The sequence below is a fragment of the Pristis pectinata genome, chromosome 2 (genome assembly GCF_009764475.1).
Source record: "Pristis pectinata isolate sPriPec2 chromosome 2, sPriPec2.1.pri, whole genome shotgun sequence".
In the NCBI taxonomy this organism is placed as follows: domain Eukaryota; kingdom Metazoa; phylum Chordata; class Chondrichthyes; order Rhinopristiformes; family Pristidae; genus Pristis; species Pristis pectinata.
This window is the reverse complement of record NC_067406.1, coordinates 120,723,427-120,746,256: the sequence shown is the minus strand read 5'-3', so window position 1 is coordinate 120,746,256 and position 22,830 is coordinate 120,723,427. Positions and strand designations below refer to the sequence as shown.

General features: G+C 39.1%; 1 protein-coding gene across 1 annotated transcript in view; it reads right to left on the bottom strand.

Moving 5' to 3' along the window:
• Positions 1-2,116: 2,116 nt before the first annotated feature.
• abhd18 (abhydrolase domain containing 18) overlaps positions 2,117-22,830 on the bottom strand; it is a 57,585-nt gene continuing 36,871 nt past the window's right edge. Inside the window, exons 11-14 of the mRNA XM_052035859.1 lie at positions 20,982-21,083; positions 8,307-8,682; positions 5,948-6,110; positions 2,117-3,018 (exon numbers count right to left, since the gene is read on the bottom strand). Of these exons, the coding sequence (XP_051891819.1) occupies positions 2,967-3,018; positions 5,948-6,110; positions 8,307-8,682; positions 20,982-21,083 (693 nt within the window). The 3' untranslated portion in view covers positions 2,117-2,966. The remainder of the gene's footprint in view (positions 3,019-5,947; positions 6,111-8,306; positions 8,683-20,981; positions 21,084-22,830) is intronic.

Below are 22,830 nucleotides of genomic sequence, written 5' to 3'. Positions count from 1 at the left end.
CAATCTGTCCCTGGAAAGTGGGAATATATGAACACTCTTAAGTATTTATACTCGGAGACCCAGGTAATCAGGCTCAAATGCCTAAAACAATGTCTGCATTTCTAGGTTGCTTAATTGGTTGTAGAGTTCTGACCTCTTGAGCATGTGAAAAGTACCATATAGATCCAAGTGCTTTTTTTCTTTTATGATTACAGTCTAAATACATCTCTGCCCAACTGCCAGAGACTTGCATTAAAATCAAGCTTTCAACAAAACTTTGGCTTCCATCCTAAAAGCCTGTGGTTCACTGTAAATATTGGATTACAGTATTGTGATGCACCATGAGGCATTTTATAAATGTACGTCATTGTACACTCATTTCCTACAATACATGTCCAAAACCTTTTCAAGTTGCAACCCAATTCTTGGAGCAGCAGGAAAAGTGTTTAATTGTAATTTATTAAAAAATTGCATTCTTGAGAATTGCATTGAGAATTTTGTTTCTTTGAATTAATCTAGCTGGCAGTGTTACATAAAATTAAACTTTCTTAGTTGTAGGTTCTTAAGTTGTGGGCACTACTGTACTAAAATAGTTGAAATAAGATGAAACAATCTTCATACTTAATTTGTGAGTTTGGCATTTTGCTTATGTTAATTTAAATCTATTTTTCACCATTTTGACTCCTAATGAAATTGATAGGGAACTTTAGTAGTTTAACTTAAATGGTTTGTTTATTGCATCTAATTTCTAGGTTGCACATGCACAGGAAATTACAGGTCTATTCTCAGGTTTCAGCTTTATCACCTTGCTCATATTTATCTGCAATTCTTTTTTAAATACTATTGCAGATTAGAGTCATGTGATATAATACAAGGCAGCAAACAATAAACTGCATTGCTCTAGGACCATAAGGTATCTCAAAACATACAATTGTAAGTGATGGAAAAGTGGACCTTGAGAATTGGAATAGAAGGCTTGGAATACAGAAAACATAATGGAAATGAATGAGCAACCTTCAAATAAAGAATTGCAGAGCCCAGATCAGCTGAAAAAAAAAGCCACTCATTCTAGGGCAAATTTGGAAATGGTCATAGAAATCAGAGTTCAAAAAAAGATAACACAAGACAGCCGGCAAACAATGAAAATTTCAGTCTTGAGGAAATGGAAAACCAGAACTCAACACAGGTATGCCAGCAATGCCCTGGCTGACACGGTCAACATATGGATGCTCAAATATGGTCAAATAATGGGTCATCAATGTGGTGATTAGTTTGGTTTAGCCTGAGATAATGATCATTGAGGTGGATGGAATTTAATCTTTCAAAATTCAGTTGGAGAAACAGATAAAGAATATTAAAGAATATTTAAGCCCTTTACGGAAACGTTGATGTCCTTTAAGTACCAAGTGAATGACAAAGAATGGAATGCACCATCCACAACTCACTATCACCATTCATGTTACTGTTTTGGAAATCCATGTCTTTATATTAGGAGTGCAATGCAGAATGTCTCACTGTTTCTAACTACAGCATCTTTTAAAATATGAAACATACTGAACTCTCAAATAGACTATTGTACATTTATAAGTATTTCTTATAATGGTAATTAGAATGAAGAACAATTTTGGATCTCCCATATAAAAAATTGTTCAATCTTGTGTTGAATAACTAAATTAAAGTAAGTGCAACAGGAGCTTTGAACATTCAGTGTTGAAGAACATGATCATTTGTACAAAGTTCGTTAAGCAGCAGTAGTGCAGGTTTGTTGAAGCTTTATAATTCCATTAAAAGTCAGAGTTGGTACAGTAATAAAGCTACCAGAGGCATTAATATCCTAATTCCGAAGAATATTTCTGCTACATTGCAGTAAGTCTTAAAAGTATATAGGGGATTACAGAATCTCCTGGATATAATGGAATTTAACGTTTCTATGTGATAGATGTACTTACAGGGAAGCGACATTATGGGAAGCAATGATTTTTTTCTGCTCTAGACATTCAGAAAGTACATCTGTACATCTCCGCTTTTGCTCAATGAATACTCCCCATGTACTGTAATCTCTATGAACTTGTATGGTAATGAGTTAAAATATTCCTCATTTTCATAGCCCAAAACTAAGGAAGTAGACAATCTTTCATGAGTTTTATTAATGAAAATTGTAAGTATTTAAATTTAATTATAAAATTCACATATGACATTGAGCTGCTTTAATAATTTTCAGTTACAAGTTCTCCAATATGAACTAAAACTTAAACCAAAAATCAGTTTTCACGCACTGAATCCTAAGATTAGTCAATCATCATTACAAGATTGTTGTGAGATCTTAATTCCAGTGTAGATTCAGAAAAGCAGATTTAACATTAAAGTGTCAATTACTTTTTCAGTTCATGTCAGACATTTGCGATTTCATTAAATAATGTCACTTTGCCACAAGTGAATTGTGAATTCTAAATTCTGTAGTTTCTGTAGGCACAATATAACTCAAAGTAGCACCATGTTCCTCCCTTTTATATATTTTGCACATTACTAATACTCTTGTTCAAGTCAGTTTTAAAATACATATTTGTTTCTTCGTTTGTATTTTCTTGTACACAAGTGTCTGTTTTCCCTGAAGTTCATACTTGTCAAAAAATAAAGTTAAGCACTCTTCAACAGATCTAATAAAACTTACTGGTAAGATGTAAAAACTCATCAAGTGGAGAATCATGTTACTATGAGTGGCATGGTTGCACCAATTATGAATATAGTTATTGAGTTTCAACAAATTTTGAAATATGAGACCAATAATAGTTTCTATTAGGTTGGTATACAGTTCTTCTGTTTCTCTTTCGCTATGTGGCTTCCAACTAATAGAGGATGATTAAACTCCCCATCTTCAGTGCAAAGTTGCTTGCCCAATGATATTCCTTGTAGCAGTGATTAGAACTCTGTGTAATGACATCAGCCACAAATGAAAACCACAAGTTGACTACAATTAGCATTCCGTGCTAGATGGAGTACTTCTGAAGGAATCGTTCAAATGCATCATAAATGGCTTGTCTGTAAACAAAAAAAAGTTGAATTCTGAATAAATATATCATAAGGAGATGTGATTATATGGTACATTCAATAATATTTTTAAAAGGCAAGCATTTATTGCCTGTTCCTAATTGCCACTGAGATGGTGGGGTAGGCCATCTTCTTGAATCACTGCAGTCCTGCTGTTGGGAAGGGAAGTCCAGGATTTAGACCCAGTGACAATGAAGGAATAAGCAATACATTTCCACATCATAATAGCATGGGTCTAGGAAGTGGACATGTAGGCATCAGTGCTCCTCTATAAGGTGTCCGAAGACCTTCTCCTTCTTAGTGGTAAAGATCGCTGGTTTGGGACATGCATCCTGGTCAATCTAGGCAAGTAAGCACAGTGCATTTTGTTGTTGGTACACACTGCAGCCACTGTATTCTGGTGCTGTTTAGGGTGGTGGATGGACTACCAATTAAATCACGGACAATGTTGAGCTTCTTGAGTGTTGTTTGAATTGCATTCATTCAGGCAAGTGGAGAGTGTTCTATTACACTCCTTTCTTATGCATCGTACGTAGTGCAAAGGCTTTGAGCTGTCTGGAGACATCACACGTCAGGCTACCTAGTCTGACTTGTTATTGTAATTGCAGTATTTAGGTGGTTGTTCCTATTGGATTAATGGTGAATGCCAGGATTTTGATGGTAGGAGCCTCACCAATGGCAATACCACTGAATGTCAAGGATAATGTCAAACTCTTTCATATTGGTCATTGGCTGGGATTTTTGTGGCATGAATGTTACCTGCCACTTATTAGCCCACGCCTAAATGATGTCTCAGTAACATGCTAGTGTGTACTGTTTCACACACTGAGGAGCTACAAATGGAAATGAACATTATGTAATCATCTGCACTTTTGACCTTTTGATGGCAGGAAGGTTATTGATGATGCAGATGAAGACGGTAGACCTAGGATATTGTTCTGTGGAACTCCTGTAGCAATGTCCTGGGTTGTGATGATTGTCCTCCAAAAGTCATAACTACTTCTATTATGTGTGGTATGGTTCCAGCCATAGAAAAGGTTTCCCCTTGACGACTGTTGACTTGTTTTACCAGAGCTCCTGATGGTACACTCAATGCTGCCTTGATGCGAAGGATACTTATTCTCAAGTCACCTCTGGAATTCAGCTCTTTAGATTGTGCTTGGACCAAGGCTGATGTGGTCTGAAGCCAAGTAGCCCTGGAGAATCCTAGCATGGACACTGGTGAACAGATTATTGGTGAATCTGTGCCACTTGATACTACTATCAAAGATACTCTAGCTGATAGTTGAGAGTAGTCTGATTTGTTCAGTAATTAACCAGATTGGATTTGTCCTACTTTTTGTTTTCCACGTTTGTTGTGCATATTCCACAAGGAGTAAAACAAAAAGGTAAAGACTTACTGGTTCAGAACTCTAAACTAATCCCCAATTCTCACACTAAATTACAGAGAAGTTCTAAACATTTTATAGAGCAAATTTTGTCAATTATAACAAATAGAAATGAACATATACATTACTTCTTACATGATCACAAGTAAAAATATATTAAAAGAATACATGCTCCAACTGTCCTGATCACGTATGGCATTAGTCAGATTGCCTTCTTTATTGGCAGGTTTATTTAAAAAAACGTGTTTCTCCGGTGAAAGGTTATTTTCTCCAACTGACAAAAGAGCAATGCAGTCATAAACCTTGAAGTAAGTTACTCGAAGTAAGGAGAGGAGCATAACTGTCTTTATGAAGAAAAGGCAAAGGCATTTTTTGAATGAAATGCCGATGAAGCAGAGGAAATTATAGGTCTATCGGAAGACACAAGATAGGAGGAATTAGGTTGGTATTGCTTTACTGATGAGTTGCTGGTTCCATTGGTCCAAGTGATTCCCATTCTGAAAAAGTCTAGGGTTCTATTATGCAAAATGTTCCCACTTTCCCACACTTAATTGTCAACAGTAAGTGAAATAGAAAAGAATGCAGATGCTGGAAAACAAATAAAAACAGAAAACACTGGGAACACCTAGCAGGTTAGGCAGCATCAGAAAGAGAAACAGATAATGTTTCAGGTTGAAGACCCTTTGTCTGATGACCTGAAACATTAACTTTGTTTCTCTTTCCACAGAGGCCACTTACCCTGCTGATCATTTCCAGCATTTTGTTTTTATTAATCATCAACAGTCCTATTGCAAGCCCAGCTGGATCGAATTATAACTGAATGCATCACTGCACTGTATAATCAAAACATTCAGTAACTTTGTAAATATATTTTTTTTCTCTTTTTTAAAAACAATGAAAATACACTTGGCAATAGCACTTGGCAAACACACAGGCAGGCACGGTAGTGCAGTGGTTAGCATGACGTTATTACAGCACCAGCGACCGGGGTTCAATTCCCACTGCTGCCTATAAGGAGTTTGTACTTTCTCCCCGTGTCTGCGTGGGTTTCCTCCGGGTGCTCCGGTTTCCTCCCACATTCCAAAGATGTACGGGTTAGGAAGTTGTGGGCATGCTAGGTTGGCGCCGGAAAGTGGCGACACTTGCGGGCTGCCCCCAGAACACTATGCAAAGATGCATTTCACTATGTTTTGGTGTACATGTGACTAATAAAGATATTTTATCTTATCAAAGTTCTACCAGAGTAGTAGTCAAATAATTTTCTCCACATAAGGGTTTCTCATTCACTCATGCCAACCAAATAAAGACATTAATTAGTCTCCATGAACTTATCTACAGAGTAAAGTCCAACAACTAGAATACAAATAGATAGTGATGAAAAAAAATAGAAAAGTCAGATGAGGAAGGGTACTCATCTCCTTCCTGAGCTAGGGCTAAGTAATTGGTATAGAAAGAAACTGAAATAAAAGTCCCAAAAATTATTCTTTTAGGCAACTGAAATTGCAATTTTGGTAACTTCTCACTGCTTTTACCTGAAGAGGCCTTGTTTGAATAGGTAGGCACTAATATGACCCCCTTCCAAGTATCTGATTTCACATCCAGGCCAGATTTCATTAAGGCTCCGTACTCCAGCTCGAGGAATGTAGGCATCTTCTTTTGCTTGTACCACTATGATCAGACTAGGGTCTACTGGCACTGCAATTTAAATCAAAGAGCAGATAATTAGAGTTTCCAGAGAAAATGTACTTTCAGCTAGCATTCCAGACCCAATAAATGCTAATGAAATACTTCACTTAAATGAAACTGAAGAGTACAACTGCTCTTTATAAAGTAATGGTAACCCACTTCTTCTACTTCAAATATTTATCTCATTCTCACCATTAAAAGATGCAATCAACAATCATCAACAATTAGTTTCCACTCTTAGACCATGTGGCCCTATATTAAAACGCATCTACCTCCTTTAAATATCTCCAATGATCTAGCTTCCACATGGCTTTAAAGTAATGGGTGGAAGTTCAAGGGAGATGTCAGAGGGAGGTTTTTCACCCAGAGAGTGGTTGGTGCATGGAATGCCACTGCCTGGGTGGTGGTGGAAGCTGATATGTTGGTCAAGTTCAAGAGATTGTTAGATAAGCATATGGAGGAATTTAAGATAGAGGAATATGTGGGAGGAAGGGGTTAGATAGTCTTAGGTGTGGTTTGAAGGGTGGCACAACATGGTGGGCCGAAGGGCCGGTATTGTGCTGTATCGTTCTATGGTTCTATACCCCTGGGGTAGAGAATTTAAGAGTTTCACCACACTCTGCAAGAAGAAATTCCTACACACCTCATTTTTAAAAGATGGCCTCATCATCTTTTAACAGTGTCCCTTGTCAAAACCCTCCCACCAATGGAAAATCTCAACATCTACCCACTTATGTACCCTTAGGAATATATATGTTTCAATAAGATCTTCCTTTATTCTTCTAAATTACAAAGAAATACAGATCTAACCTTTTTTTTAAGCCATTTATGATAGCAAACAAACCTATCATCACAGGAATTAGCCAAGTGAATCTCTTCTGGATTTCTCCAATGCTAGCATTACCTTTTCTAAATAAAAGTACCCAAAGTGCTACACAGTACTCCAGGTGTGGCCTCGCCAACAATCTGTGCAATTTTAACAATACTCTATTTTTAAATTTTAACCCCAGAACAATAAAAGGCCAATATGTCTTCTTAATTACATACTGCACCTACATACTAATTTTTTTGTGTTTCATACACAAGAACACTTGGATCCCTCTATACTTCACTCATTTGAAGTCTCTCTCCATTTAGATAATAACTTGCCTTTTGATTCCTGCTGCCAAAGCACATGACTTCACGCTCTCTCCTCCATTAAACTCCATTTGCCAAGATTTTGCCCCACTCATTCAATCTATCTATATCCTGTTCAGCTGAGTGTGTAGTATCATATCCAATGTTGTTTTTTCCCAGATTTATTACCTCATGCTTGCCCTCATTAGAAACAGAGAAATTGAGAAAGTAGGAGCAATAAGAGTACAATCGGCACTTTGAGTCTGCTCCTCAACTTGGTGAAATATGGTGTTGAAATAGAATATCAGACATGACCAAATTATCTCCCCATTATCCAAGATGCCTTTGTGTCCAGAAATTAACTGTCTCTTTCTTAAATGTATTCAGCAACTTGGCTTCCACAGTTCTGTGGTAGCAATTCTACATTCAATTTCTCTAGCCCTGCCAAATTTGCAAGTTTCAATTAGATCCCTGTCATTCTTTAAACTCTGGTGGACTATAAGCCTAGTTGACCTAACCTCTCATCATAAGGCAATCCAAAATATAATTAAGTTTACACTGTCAAATAAACAAATAAAAAACACTATCAGATAATAAATTAGGTGATTTCAATGATAGTTCAAGCACTAGACAGCAATAGGACATGCTTTAAATATGATAGGCAAGGTAAAAGTGATAGAGTTCAAATGGGAGTAATTGAGGTGGACCAATGACAATAGTTCAGTATTTAAATAGAAAGGTTATCAAATTTAAAACTTGTGATTTTCCACCACAGAATTCATTACATCAGAACCAATCCCACTGTAACCTCAAATAATAAAAAATACTTCCTGCAGGGTTAACTAGATAGGCATCAGCAAGTGAGCTTGCACACAAATCTTTTCTCTTCCTTTTTGGATACAGAGAACAATTGTAAAACTGTAAATGCTGACTCAGCAGAGATAAGCTAACCACATGATGAATTTAACCACTGAGCCATCAGGAAATCCTGAGCGCTTCCTAATTTAGTAAACAAACCATATAAAATTCCAATGTATTACCCATGTTCATAATTTCTGACATTAATTTGAATCAAAAGTTTTAAAATACCTGAGAAATTTCCCACATGTGTACATTCATCCATGACTCCTTTCATGAAGAGTATGGATTCTCGTTCTAGGGAGGTCTTCCTCTTTTCTCTCTTTAATGGTTCATGTTTTACAGAGGATAAAAGCTTTCTAGTGTTTGTTGAAGGGCTTCTGTGACTCTGAGAGCCACTGTGCGAGGTTCCTTGAAGCAAAAACTCTCGTGCAGAGGCATTAAAGGCAGCAGTGTCTGGACTGAACTGAGTAACCGTCGCAGTCTTCAAAATTTCTCTCTTGACATTTAATTCTTGCATGTCTGTGGCAAAGTCAAAGTGTTGCCAATTGTCCAAAGTGGATGAGGAGTTCTTTACAAAATCTTGACCCATTTTGAAGGAATCCATCTAAAGATTAAATAATCAACATTTAGAAATAATTTCAAAGGCATTTGGTGCATACTCAAAGCAAATATTTCACCTAAGTTTTTGATTAGCTTCTCCCTGCCTTACTTGCAGTTCCAACAGACTTTGGGCAGCGATTAACAAGGCAATTCCCAGGCACGTTTCCCTGTAATGCAGGTTCACTTATATCAATATTTTCATTCCGCAGATGAGAACAGAAAACAAGATTGGCAATTTCCTGTTCAGTATGACTCATTTATGTAATACATAGAAAATCAGTACACCAAAACAAGATCAAGTGAGAATCTCATTCATTTTAGATAATATAATCTTCCCGCAAATTAAATATCCATTTAACATCTTCCAAAGACTAAGTAATTTTGATAAATAACTTATATTGCCAAAAAAAAACTGGAGGCACAAAAAGAAAGTGAAGCCCACTTGCAGAGGATAGACATGTCAGACCATTAATTCTGTTGGGATTCATATTTTGTGCCCTTCAAATGCGATACAAATATTTTACGAGTGGATATCCCATCTTTTCCTCCTCACACTTTAAATCCAACATCACTCATGGTGGATTGTGAGGGACCTGAAATGCAAGTTTCTAGGGGAAATAAAACTTTGAGTCTCCAGTAGTTTTACAGATACGCATTTATATCGTGAATTTACAATTACGATCGAATATACCTCAGGACATCTGTTGGTGCTTCAAAGCTAATGAAGTGCTTTTGAATTGAGATCACAGCTATAACAAGAATATTAGACCTTTTGGTCTCTTGAACTTGCTCCACCATTCAGTAATTCCTGGCTGATCCTCTATCTGAAATTTACCTTCCCACCCAAGCCTTCTCTCTCTTGATTTCCTTAATGTCTCCAAAAAAAACCAATTGCTCTGAGTTTTGAATATATTCAGCAATTAATCATCAATTTCCTTCTGAAGTAAGCATATTCAAAGATTCTCAGCCCTCTGAGTGAAGAAGAAGTTTCCTTCCCTCAATAGTTCTTAGCACCAAAGGGATCAAGGAATAAAAGAAAACAGGAACAGGGTACCAAATTTGGATACTCAGCCATTATAATATTGAATGGCAGAGCAGGCCCAAAGGCTGAATGACCTATTCCTATTCTGAATTCCAGTTTTTTTTTAAATTTTCATTCCTAAAAGAACAGCTACTTACCCTGAGCACAAGCACTATAGTTCCATACTCAGCCAGCGAAAATAGCTTTTCACCAACCCTTTCAAAATTTTATCATTTCAATGAGTTCACCTCTTCTCACAGGTCAAACCCCTCCGCCCAGGTATAAATCTACTGAATCTAAGCTGCTTTGACATCTTGGTCATGGAGACTAAAATTGCACATAGTACTCCAGGTAAAATTGCAGCAAGAATTCCTTAATCTTGTACTTCATCCCCTTACAATTAAGGCCAACATATGATGAGCCAACCCAATTACTTACTGTAACTTTGCATTTCATATAGATGGACACCATGATCCCTTTTAGTATCAAAACATGCTAGTCTGTCACCACTTATAAAATATTTTTCTACTCTTCCTATCAAAATGAATTACCTCACATTTTCTAACAATCTTCTCTTCCATCATCTTATTCAATTAATCAGATTAAATCTCACTGTTGCCACTGTTGATGATTTGTTACTTTACTTTTTCACCTAGCTTTCTATCATCAACTAACCTGGATACAATGAGAGCTTGAACTTTGTTCTCATTTTCGGTTCAGCTGAGTTTTTTTTTAGTATTTATTAGCATTCTGCAAAATCTTGTACTATTCATTATTAAAAGAAAGCTTCAGTAGAGATATACATCAATGTGTGATCTCCATAGGCAAGTTGAAATCAGTCATAATAAAATATGCACTGTTAAAATCATGTTAACGTTAAAATTGACCTCTATCCACAAGGTTACCACTGAATCTAACAAACAAATGGGATTCAATCTTTGTGCACACTTACTCTGTCATCAAGCCCAGCAACCCAAATCCAACCTATTCATTGTGACATCTACCCTCTACCTTAAAGAACAAAGCAAAACAATGCTCTGTACTCATAGCATATGTTGTAATTTACAGATGTGAACCTGGGAATAAGCGTACAAGTCAAGTGGTATTATTTCCAACCTCAGGAGATTCAGAGTTAAAACTGTAATAAAGCATTGCATGATTTATGAATTCTTATTTGCTATTAACTAAGTTACACTCAAACATTCTTAAATGGATCTGGATTACAATTTACAAATTTTTTGCAACCTTGTTCTACATATCAATTACAAGTTTAAAATAGTCTGGCTTACAAACAAGACTGCACTACTAATCATATTAAAAGCACAGGACTATTATGAGTCAGAACCATTTTCAGTTGTTTGTAAGTGCACTGCAGACTTCATTTTCATAGGAAATCTGAGTCTCCTATGAACTAGAACTTAAATTAGGCAGTGAACAGGTGCAGTGTGCCTTAGTCAACATTATTTTATTGCACTCGGTTATGCAAATCAAGTCATATGGGATGGATTCTAATAGTTAAGGCCAAATATGCAAAATAAATTTAGGATATCAAATATAAAGGAAAGTCCAACAGACAAAAAAATGAATAAGCTTGCACTTATACAGCATCTTTCATTACTTCAGGATGCCCCATACACTTCACAGCCACATTCACCCAACAAAGTCCAATAAGGGGCATTGTTTAATTATCTTGTTGATACATAAATATTCACTTGCTGTTCTTCAATAATGCTCTAGAATCTATTATAACCAAGACTCTGATGAGGTTGTGGTTTAAGGTCTTATAATATTTATACCAAAGTTTCAAGAATGTGGTAGATTTAAGGAGAAAGAAAAAATTGAAAAGCAGAATCTCAAAAGCAAATAAATTATGGATTACTACTGCTGTCATACTCAAGTGTGTATAAGAAGAGAAGGATAGTACAGATGAATGTGACTGAACAGATGATGCAAGAAGGGAGGGCTTCAGTTTTATGGGGCAGTATTGCCAGTTCTGGAAGAGGAGGGGTCTCTACAAGCAAGATGACACGCATGTCAACCTGCCTCCAATCAACATCTTAACAGGGATGTTTGCTGGAGCTGGTGGAGAGGGTTTAAAATGGCTTGGAAAGTGGGTGATATTCTTGATGTGGAACTAATAAAGGAATAAATTTCACAAAGAGGTTGAAAAGACAAATCTCAAAATATGGCTGACCTTGAAGGGAGAAAGAGAAAGCACCATGCTTCACTCAAAGAAAAATTGAGATGGAAGCTAATTGAGATAGAGAAGTCCTGTGTGCCAAGAAACCTGACACAGCTCCTACCATTCATAGATTCTGGCACACATCAGTTACAGCATTCCCTTCCAGGAATGAGAATACTCGCATCATGAAGCAAAGCCCCAGGAAATTTCAAAATCTCACATTAGGGCAAAATGAGATCTAGAGTCATACATTTCTTTCATTCTGACACATTCACAGACAGACACAACATTGATCTCAGGAAATTTCACCCTCTTCAACACATCATTCACCTTCACCCCACCACTTCCATCCTCACTCCCCCTGAATCCCTCACAACGAGTATCATAAGAACTTTCTACAGCTTCCTTTGCAAAGGGACAACAGTGAAGAGCGTACTCATTGTCCATCATCTCCTGTAAAGGTAGCAAGGAATGGGTGGGAGGACTCTCATATCTGCAGCACCTGACTCACATAAGCTGGGGTCTGGACCAAACATAAGGAATTCTGGTTTGAGAACTCACCTGATGACTGATGAGGATGGACAGCAAGATGGTTAGTGAACTGCTTGGTTTGCCTCACCAAAAGAACGATAAAAAGCATGGAAGAATCCATCTCCAACCTTGGTAAATTGGTTTATTGTTGTCACAGGTACTGAGGTAATTTGTTTTGCATGCCATCCATACAGATCATTTCATCACATCAGTACATTGAGGTAGTACAAGGGAGAAACAATAACAGAATGCAGAATAAAGTGTTACAGTTGGAGAGAAAGTGCAGTGAAGACAGACAATAAGGTGCAAGGCCATAACAAGGTAGACTGTGAGGTCAAGAGTCTATCTTCTCGTTCTAGGGGACTGTTCAATAGTCTTATAACAGCAGGATAGAAGCTGTCCTTGAGCCTGGTGGTACGTGCTTTCAGGCTTTTGTATCTTCTGCCCAGTGGGAGGGGGGAGAAGAGAGAATGTCCAGGGTGGGTGGGGTCTTTGATTATGTTGGTTGCTTTACTGAGGAAGTGACAAGTGTCGACGGAGTCCATGGAGGAAAGGCTGGTTTCCATAATGTGGTCTTGGGCAGAGCAGTTACCAGACCAAGCTGTGATGCATCTGGACAGGATGCTTTCTATGGTGCATCTATAGTGAGGGTCAAAGGGGACATGCCAAATTTCTTTAGCCTCCTGAGGAAGTAGAGGCACTGGTGCGCCTTCTTGGCCATGGCATCTATGTGGTCAAACCAGGCTATTGATGTTCAGTCCTAAGAACTTGGAAACTTTCAGCCCTCTCAACCTCAGCACCATTGATGTAAACAGGAGCATGTGCATCGCCTCCCTTCCTGTAGTCAATGACCAGTTCTTTTGTTTTTCTGACACTGGGGGAAAGATTGTTGTCATGGCACCATACCACTGGGCTATCTTCTTCCTATAATATGACTCTTGTTATATGAGATTCAGCCCACTATGGTAGTGTCATCTGTAAACTTGTATATAGAGTTAGAGCAGAATCGGGCCACACAGTCGTGAGTGTATAGGGAGTAGAGTCAGGGGCTGAGGACACAGCCTTGCGGGGTACAGGAAAGCACGACCTCAGTTCTTGATGTTATGTGGACTGCTCTTTGCTGGTTGTCCATGACAATATCATCATTGTGGTTCAGATGACACCTGCTGTGGAAGCACAGGTGGCATTCACAAAGTCTTGTTATGTCACTGCAGCCTCACCACAATTCATCTGAAGATGTGGTCTCCGTCACATGGGAGCAGCCTGAAGTTCTGAAGGAACAAAATTCCACAATTTGATGTCCATAGAACAATATAGCACAATACAGGCCCTTCGGCCCACCATGTTGTGCCGACCCTTAAACCACGCCTAAGACTATCTAACCCCTTCCTCCCACATATCCCTCTATTTTAAATTGCTCCACATGCTTATTTAACAATCTCTTGAACTTGACCAACGTACCTGCCTCCACCACTACCCTAGGCAGTGCATTCCATGCACCAACCACTCTCTGGGTAGAAAACCTCCCTCTGATATCTCCCTTGAACTTCCCACCCATTACTTTAAAGCCATGCCTTCTTGTATTGAGCATTGGTGCCCTGGGAAAGAGGCACTGGCTGTCTACTCTATCTATTCCTCTTAATATTTTGTAAACCTCTATCATGTCTCCCCTCATCCTCCTCTCCAAAGAGTAAAGCCCGAGCTCCCTTAGTCTCTCCTCATAATGCATACTCTCCAAACCAGGCAGCATTCTGGTAAATCTCCTCTGCACCCTTTCCAATGCCTCCTCATCCTTCCTATAATGAGGCGACCGGAACTGGACACAGTACTCTAAGTGTGGTCTAACCAGAGTTTTGTAGAGCTGCATCATTACCTCAGGGCTCTTAAACTTGATCCCACGACTTATGAATGCTAACATCCCATAAGCTTTCTTAACTACCCTATCCACCTGTGAGGCAACTTTCAGTAATCTGTGGATATGAACCCCCAGATCCCTCTGCTCCTCCACACTGCCCAGAATCCTGCCAGTAACCTTGTACTCCGCCTTGGAGTTTGTCCTTCCAAAGTGTACCACCTCACACTTCTCCGAATTGAACTCCATCTGCCACTTCTCAGCCCAGCTCTGCATCCTATCAATATCCCTCTGCAATCTTCGACAGTCCTCCACACTATCCATAACACCACCGACCTTTGTGTCGTCTGCAAACTTGCTAACCCACCCTTCTACCTCCTCATCCAAGTCATTAATAAATATTACAAAAAGTAGAGATCCCAGAACCAATCCTTGTAGGACACCGCTAGTCACAGCCCTCCAATCTGAATGCACTCCCTCCACAACAACCCTCTGCTTTCTACAGGCAAGCCAATTCTGAATCCACACTGCCAAGCCTCCCTGGGTCCCATGCCCTCTGACCTTCTGAAGAAGCCTACCATGTGGAACTTTGTCAAATGCCTTACTAAAATCCATGTAGACCACATCTACTGCACTACCCTTGTCAATCTGCCTGGTCACCTTCTCAAAGAATCCTATCAGGCTTGTGAGACATGATCTTCCCTTCACAAAGCCATGCTGGCTGTCCCTAATCAGTCCATGATTCTCTAAATGCTCATAGATCCCATAGGTAGTAGGGATAGTCCAGGAAATTACAGGCCAGTGAGCCTTACGTCTGTGGTGAGCAAGCTGTTGGAAAGGCTTCTTAATCCCTACTACCTTTTTTGAATAAGGGAGACAACATTTGCCACCCTCCAATCCTCCGGTACCATACCAGTGGACAACGAGGACTCAAACATCCTAGCCAACAGTTCAGCAATCTCCTCCCTTGCCTCGCGGAGCAGCCTGGGGAATATTCCGTCAGGCCCCGGGGACTTATCCGTCCTAATATTTTCTAAATGTTCTCGAGTGAACAGATGTCACTTGCAAATTGCTGTTGGCATTGAGCAGTGAGATGCCATTTAAAAGCAGACTGCCGTTCTCAGTGCACAGAGGTATGCTACTCGTGACCAACTCAACCCCCAAAAGAGCAAAGGAATGGTACACTGCTATTCCTCTTGAACAGATCACTGTCCTCCAGGAGCAGATATATAAAAAGTAGGAACATTAACCCATCTGCAGGAGCAGAGATATGTGCACCACCATGCTTCCTCGTCTTCTGCCTAAGGCAAGACTTGTTGAGACCACGCACTGAGCTGACTCAGAGAGGAGTGAAGACAGCAGGAACAAGACACGTCACTAGGCATATGACAGCCTGCTCAATTGAGATGATGCTGAAGCATTATGGATCTTTACAGCTTTGTCTACCCAGCCCCCTCCAAAACTCCAAGTTCATGCCACTGATGTCCACCTTCAAGAGCATCAACTCACCTCCCACCAGGCTCTCAGGTAACCTGATAAACTTTGCCCCACAACCAAAATACTCCATCATTGTGACCTCAGCAGCAGTCTGAAGAGAACTTCTTGGTCATCATCAAGGACATCTTCACAGCAGCCATACAGGTGACAATGTAATATAAACACTAACACTTCAAAACACAGCTGGAAAGTCGCAAAATAGGAGCTCAGCTGTGAATTTATTGAAAAATACTGTGATTTTTATTATTTGACTTTTTTTCTTGTAAATGATTCTGAATACACCAGCACAGTTAAAAAGCATCCTTAGTTTTGACAAATAGCATCTTTTATTGTGCAGGGATAACATACGCTGGCATGGCAGCTACTAGCAGTGCTGTAGATTCTACCATGCCCTAACTGGTAAGGTTGCTGACGAGTGTCAACATTGAGGCACCAACTGAACAAGTATCTCTGCAGCTACATGTTGTGAAAAGCAGACCTGTCGGCGTAAGTATGCTCTCTGAACTTTGGAAGGTGTTTGAGCAGCCTGCAAGAAGTTCTGAAGCTGCCCAGTCAAGTCTTCCAATGTCAGCAATGTGTCCCTTTAAATAGACACAAGTGTAGCAAAGAAGCACTATGTACTCCTAGTTGTAGTAAAAGTTTTCAACAAGGATTGTAGGTGGCATTCAAAAGCTCCTGTTTATGTTTGCAAGAGGAGACTTGCAGTGCACGACTTGTTACGTCATTAGACAATGGTTCTGGGGAAATGTTAGACATGCCAAAGTGAAAGGTGCACAGAACCACCAGACCAAATTTCACAACTGGCATGATTTCAACTGGAAATGATTGCGTGTACGAGTGTGTGTGTTTCAGCTATGAAAAACAGCTCCTCATGGATCCAATTTCCAGGATAAAAGTATGGTAAATAAGGTAACTGAGCTTCAGGTGCAAATTATCACATGGGACTAGTATGCTGCAACAATAACAGAGACTTGGCTCAATTCAGAACAGGATTGGGTACTGAATGTTCTTGGATACAGAGTATTCAGGAAAGATAGGAAGGAAATGAAAGGAATAGCTGGGGTGGTAGGCAGCAGCAGTATCGATTAAGAAGAGTACTGCATTGTTGGAGAGACAGGATTATCTGCAGAGGTCAAGGAGTGATTTAATTTGGTTTGAGTTTTGAAACAATATATGTGTCCTTGCACTAATGGGTGTATTCCATAGGCCAATACCCAGAATGAAGGATATAGAAAAGCAAATTTCCAAGGAAATTACAGAGAAGTGCAAGAATGAGGGAAGGGGGAGATTCAATTCAATTCTAATATGGGTTGGTATACAAGTGTGCAAGGTAGAAATAAGGAAGAGTATTCAGGAGGACTCCCTCTATTAGCATGTTCGTACTCCAATTAGGGAGGTAATATCACTAGTCAAATGGAAAAAACTGTGATTCAAGTATCACAAGATCTAGATTCACTATGGAAAAGATCAAGGAGCAAACTAGAGTACAACTAATTAATTGGAGAGGGGCTGACTTTAGTTGGTTGAGACCAGACCAGGTTAAGATAACTGGAATCAGAGATCAGCAGGCAATTGAAAAATGGGTAAGCTTTAAAGCAGATATAGTTTTGATTCTAACCACTTGCCATCCTATTGGGAACCTCTTGCCCCATCTGCAGAAGAGTCTGCAGATTTGTGAGATGGTATGCTCCTCCTGTCACTTACTTCAGTGTGCTTCTGATGCGGGTACTCAAGGTTCTAAATACCATCCCAAATACTCCTCCTCTGCTTTGAGCAGTCAGGGGTCAGATTCTAGGAACACGTCTGACAGAGGAAGGCATAGTAACCAAAAAGAGTTCTCTGTATGATTAGAAAGATTGAAGGTAAGAGGAAGCAGAAAAAAAGCAGGCTCATGGCAGATGTCAGGTCCATAATACATTTGAGAAACAGGCTGAATACTGAAAGCTCAAACAGGAAGTGAAAAAGAAAATAAGGGCAAAGAGCAAGAATGAGAGTAGACTGGCAACTAATGCTGAAGGGAACTCAAAAGCCTTCTACAAGTACATAAATAATAAAACAGGTATTAAAATGAGGATGGGGCTTTCTAGGGACCAAAATGGAAACCTACATATGGAGCTACAGAATATGGCAGAGGAATTAAATGAGTATTAGTTGGGTATTCCTTCTCGTTTTCAAACATTGGTGTCCCAAACTAAGACAGTGTGAAAAAGATCACCCCAAACTTGACTCTCTTACTTAAATGTGGCACATTAACCAAAAACACAGAAGTACTCTTGCAGAATGTTTCACCAGCTGCTATTCTGAACTAAGCCTGGGATAAACAGGCAAGTTCTGATGGAAGATGATCAACCTGTAATGTTAATTACATTTTCCTCTCTCTACAGGTGCTGAGTATTTCCAGGATTCTCTTAGCTCAGATTTGTAGCAATCACAGTTCCAGTATTGTTTTTCTAAAAATTTTCTCCTCTATTCTCATGCACATTAAATTTACACCTCCTCCAAACAGGTCAGTTGTGATAAACAAGCCTTCATCCTCCCCTTTCTGAGTGAGCACCATCACGTGTCATTCACTCACTCTTGGTCTCCACCCCACAGATATTATCTTTGTTCTCTCCACTTCTCCCCCTCTGCTCTGCAACTTAAGAGTATGATTCATTTCTAACTTTTCCTAGATCTGATGAAAGATCGTCAAACTAAACTGTGATTCCTGTTTCTCTCTCCAGCTGTGCTGCCTGATCTACTGACAATTTCCAACAGTTTCTGTTTTTATTACAGATTTCCAGCATCCGTAATTTCTTGTTTTACAATTACTATAGAGTCATATACACAGAAACATACTGTTAGTTTGGAGTTGTTTGAGCTTTTTGACCAATTATATGAAAGGCCATAACATGCAAAGCAAGACCATCTTAAATTATTCCAAGTGTCATGCAGACATTGGAAGTCAGTTCAATGCTCAAACAGTAGACCAATATTAATCATATGTTAAACAATGTTGCATCTGTGCAGGAGTCAACAAATAATAATTCATCTACACATTATTTTACAGTAGCAAAAGATATTAATTTTTCCTTGATGGTGCAAGTTAAGATTTAAATGGGATTGGAAAGAATAATTTGCTACCTTGAAATTCTTTGTATCCAGTTTCATATTAAAGCTCTTGAGATAATACTGATTAATTCTGCTGGTTTAATTATACCTAGAGGTATTGCTAACAAGGTAAATAATTAAACCTGGCACAGTATTAGCTGGAAATATACAAGTATTGGATTACCGGAGACCCTGGTTCTCTGTAAGTTCTTACCATTTTCATTCCTCCTCTTAAGCAGTCCTTCTGAATAACTTGCTTCCCCTTTGGGTCTGAATTCTGAGTTGACTGATAAGGCCAATGTGGAAATTGCAGAGTCTTCTGCAGATGAGGCAAGAGGTTCCTGACAGGGTGGCAAGTAGTTAGTTTGTGAGATGGTATGCTCCTTCTGTCATTTACACTCGGCTTCAGTGTGCTTCTGATGCAGGTACTCAAGGTTCTAAATACCATCCCAAATGCTTCTCCTTTGCTTTGAGCAGTCATGGGTCAGGGATTCCCAGGAGTCAGTGAGGATGTTGTATTTTTTCCAAAGAGGCTTTGGCCACATCATTGGACCTGTTCCTCCATCTGCCTGGTAACCTCCTCCCAGGACAGAGCTTGGAATAAAGTGTCTGTTTTGGGAGGCTGATATAACAATAGATGCCCACGGTAAAGGATTATTCTGGGGTGTTAGTCCTCATTTGATATGGTGGTACTGCAGTTAAGTTACTGGACTGAAGGAGAGAGGAATGAATCAAGGGAGGATAGCTGCCATCCTAACTGGTCTGGCCTATACAGTGGCATGCAAAAGTTTGGGCATCCCTGGTCAAAATTTCTGTTACTGTGAAAAGCTAAGTGAGTAAAAGATGACCTGATTTCCAAAAGGCATAAAGTTAAAGGTGACACATTTCTTTAACATCTTAAGCAAGATTACTTTTTTTATTTCCATCTTTTACAGTTTCAAAATAACAAAAAAGGAAAAGGGCCTGAAGCAAAAGTTTGGGCACCCTGCATAGTTAGTACTTAGTAACACCCCCTTTGGCAAGTATCACAGCTTGTAAATGCTTTCTGTAGCCAGCTAAGAGTCTTTCAATTCTTGTTTGGGGGATTTTTGCCCATTCTTCCTTGCAAAAGGCTTCTAGTTCTGTGAGATTCTTGGGTCACCTTGCATGCACTGCTCTTTTGAGGTCTATCCACATATCTTCAATGATGTTTAGGTCAGGGGACTGTGAGGGACATGGCAAAACCTTCAGCTTGTGCCTCGAGGTAGTCCATCGTGGATTTTGAGGTGTGTTTAGGATCGTTATCCTGTTGTAGAAGCCATCCTCTTTTCATCTTCAGCTTTTTTTTTTACAGACGGTGTGACGTTTGCTTCCAGAATTTGCTGGTATTTAATTGAATTCATTCTTCCCTCTACCAGTGAAACGTTCCCAGTGCCACTGGCTGCAACACAAGCCCAAAGCATGATCGATCCACCCCCGTGCTTAACAGTTGGAGAGGTGTTCTTTTCATGAAATTCTGCACCCTTTTTTCTCCAAACTTTCTTGCGTCCTCACCACAAAATTCAGCGTCAGAAGTTTGCAAAGGAACATCTAAACAAGCCTGATGCATTTTGGAAACAAGTCCTGTGGACTGATGAAGTTAAAATAGAACTTTTTGGCCACAATGAGCAAAGGTATGTTTGGTTCGGGCCCTTTTCCTTTTTTTGTTATTTTGAAACTGTAAAAGATGGAAATAAAAAAGTAATCTTGCTTAAAATATTAAAGAAATGTGTTATCTTTAACTTCATGCCTTTTGGAAATCAGGTCATCTTTTACTCACTTAGCTATTCACAGTTACAGAAATTTTGACCAGGGATGCCCAAACTTTTGCATGCCACTGTATTAATCACAGCAACATAGTCAGTTCTTAAACTGTCCTCCGAAACATCATAGCCATCCACTCTTTTCAGGGACAAAGAGGGATTGGTGCTGTGTTGGCTTTACTAGTGATACCACATAGAATACAGGAGCAGGAACAGGACATTTATCCCTTCATCAAGATCATGTCTCATCTTCTAACTCAGCACTATCTTCCTCCTCAACACTAAACAAGTACAATGAATACATTCTGTGCTGTGACATGTAGCGCTGTGCAAATTAAAATAAACTTACTCCACAGTATTCTAGTAATCTGATAATTTCTTCCTCATAAACAGTTTCAGTGGCATATTGTTTTTCCAGCTCACTCCAGTTCACTGCTTTGCTCAACACACCCTGTAAATATAAACACAATAATACAATATTTAGTGCCTATATCTTAATACCAAAGCTACAGCACATTTTTGTATTACAAAATAAAAGAATTTTCCATTGTTTACAGAACAGATACATTTGTCCTATTTGTTAAATACATAATTTAAAGTAGTGAGTATTGTATTATCAAATACAAGTCAATCATGGTTGGATTGTGAAATAGAGCTTACAACAAATAAATCACATTTGCACACTAAGGCAGGGGTGGGGGCTCAACTTTTCTACTGCAGGGTTGTCAAATAAGATAGAGGGAAAACAAAATGGAGGGGAAGAGGAGACAGCAAAATTGGCGAAAGAAGTAATGGCTGGTGTAAGAAGGGATGCAGTAAAAGGTTCATGAAATGAAACTTAGTGGACTGAATGGAACAACAACAAGCAGGCAATCATATTAATGTGAGTGCATTGTAGACCTCTAGTTCGAAGGAGGCAGGGGAGCAAATTTAAAGGTAAATTTGCAAAGTGGAAAAAGACATTAATCGTGGGGGATTTAGATGACCTTAATATTAACTGGATGCAATCAGTGTGAATGGTATAAAGGGCACAGATTTCTTAAACTTTCTCCAGGAGAACCTTTTCAGCCAATATGTGACAAGCCCAACAGGAGGAGGGTAGTGTTTCTGGATTTAGTTTGAGGGAATGACGCTGGGCAGGTGGAAGGAGCATCAAGGGAAGAGTGATTTTGAGGTAATGATCATAATTTAGTTAGATTTAGCACAAGGAGAAAGACAAAATAGGAGTAAATGTTTTAAATTGGGAGATGATAAATTTTCTTAGACCAAGTAGTAGTTTAGCAAAAGTGGACTGGAAACAGTGACTTGAAGGTAAATCAGTGTCAGGGCAGTAGGAAGCATTCAAAAGGTCCAGGGTAAATATGCTCTTACTTTAAAAAAGGCTGGGATTGCCAACTCAAGAGCTTCCTGGATGACAAAATGCATAGAAGGGAAAATAAGGCAAAAAAAAGGGAAGTTTACGTCAGACAGAGCTCAATACTTCAGGAGGCCTGGAAATGTATAAAGAATGGGAAATTATAAAAGGGCGTGAAAAAGTACTAGATTTCTTTGATCTTATTTTCCAAAGATGGTTTATAATTACATAAAGAGAAAGAAGATAACCAAGGAAAGAGCACATTCTATTAGGGATCAAGTAATGTTCTCAATGAAGATTTTGTGGGTATCTACACAAAAGAGGGGGACAATGCTGTCATTGTGATTAAGGAGGAAGAGTGTGAAATATTAAATGGAATAAAAGTGGTAAGAGGGGTAGAATTAAGGAGTTTAGCATCCTTGAAAAATGATAAATCAGCAGGTCGAAATAAAATATACCCTAGGCTGTTAAAAGAAGCAAGGGAGCAGATTGCAGAGGCCCTAACCCATCAACAAGAGTGATGCCAGAAGCATGGAGGAGCACTATCATTGCCCCATTGTTAATTATGGAAGCAAGAGGCAAACAGAATAATTACAGGTCAGTTAGCTTAATTTCAGCAGTGGGCAAATTATTGGAACCAATTCTCAGAATTCTAAAACTTCATTTAGAAAGACATTGAATAACCAAGGACAGTCAGTGTGGATTTTATAAAGGGAAGGTAGTGACCACTACCACGACTGAAGTTTTTGAAGAGATAACAAGGAGGTTCAATGACAATAGAGCATTTGATGTAGTCTATATGGAATAATGCAGATTCACAGAAAGATTACAACATGGGAGGAAG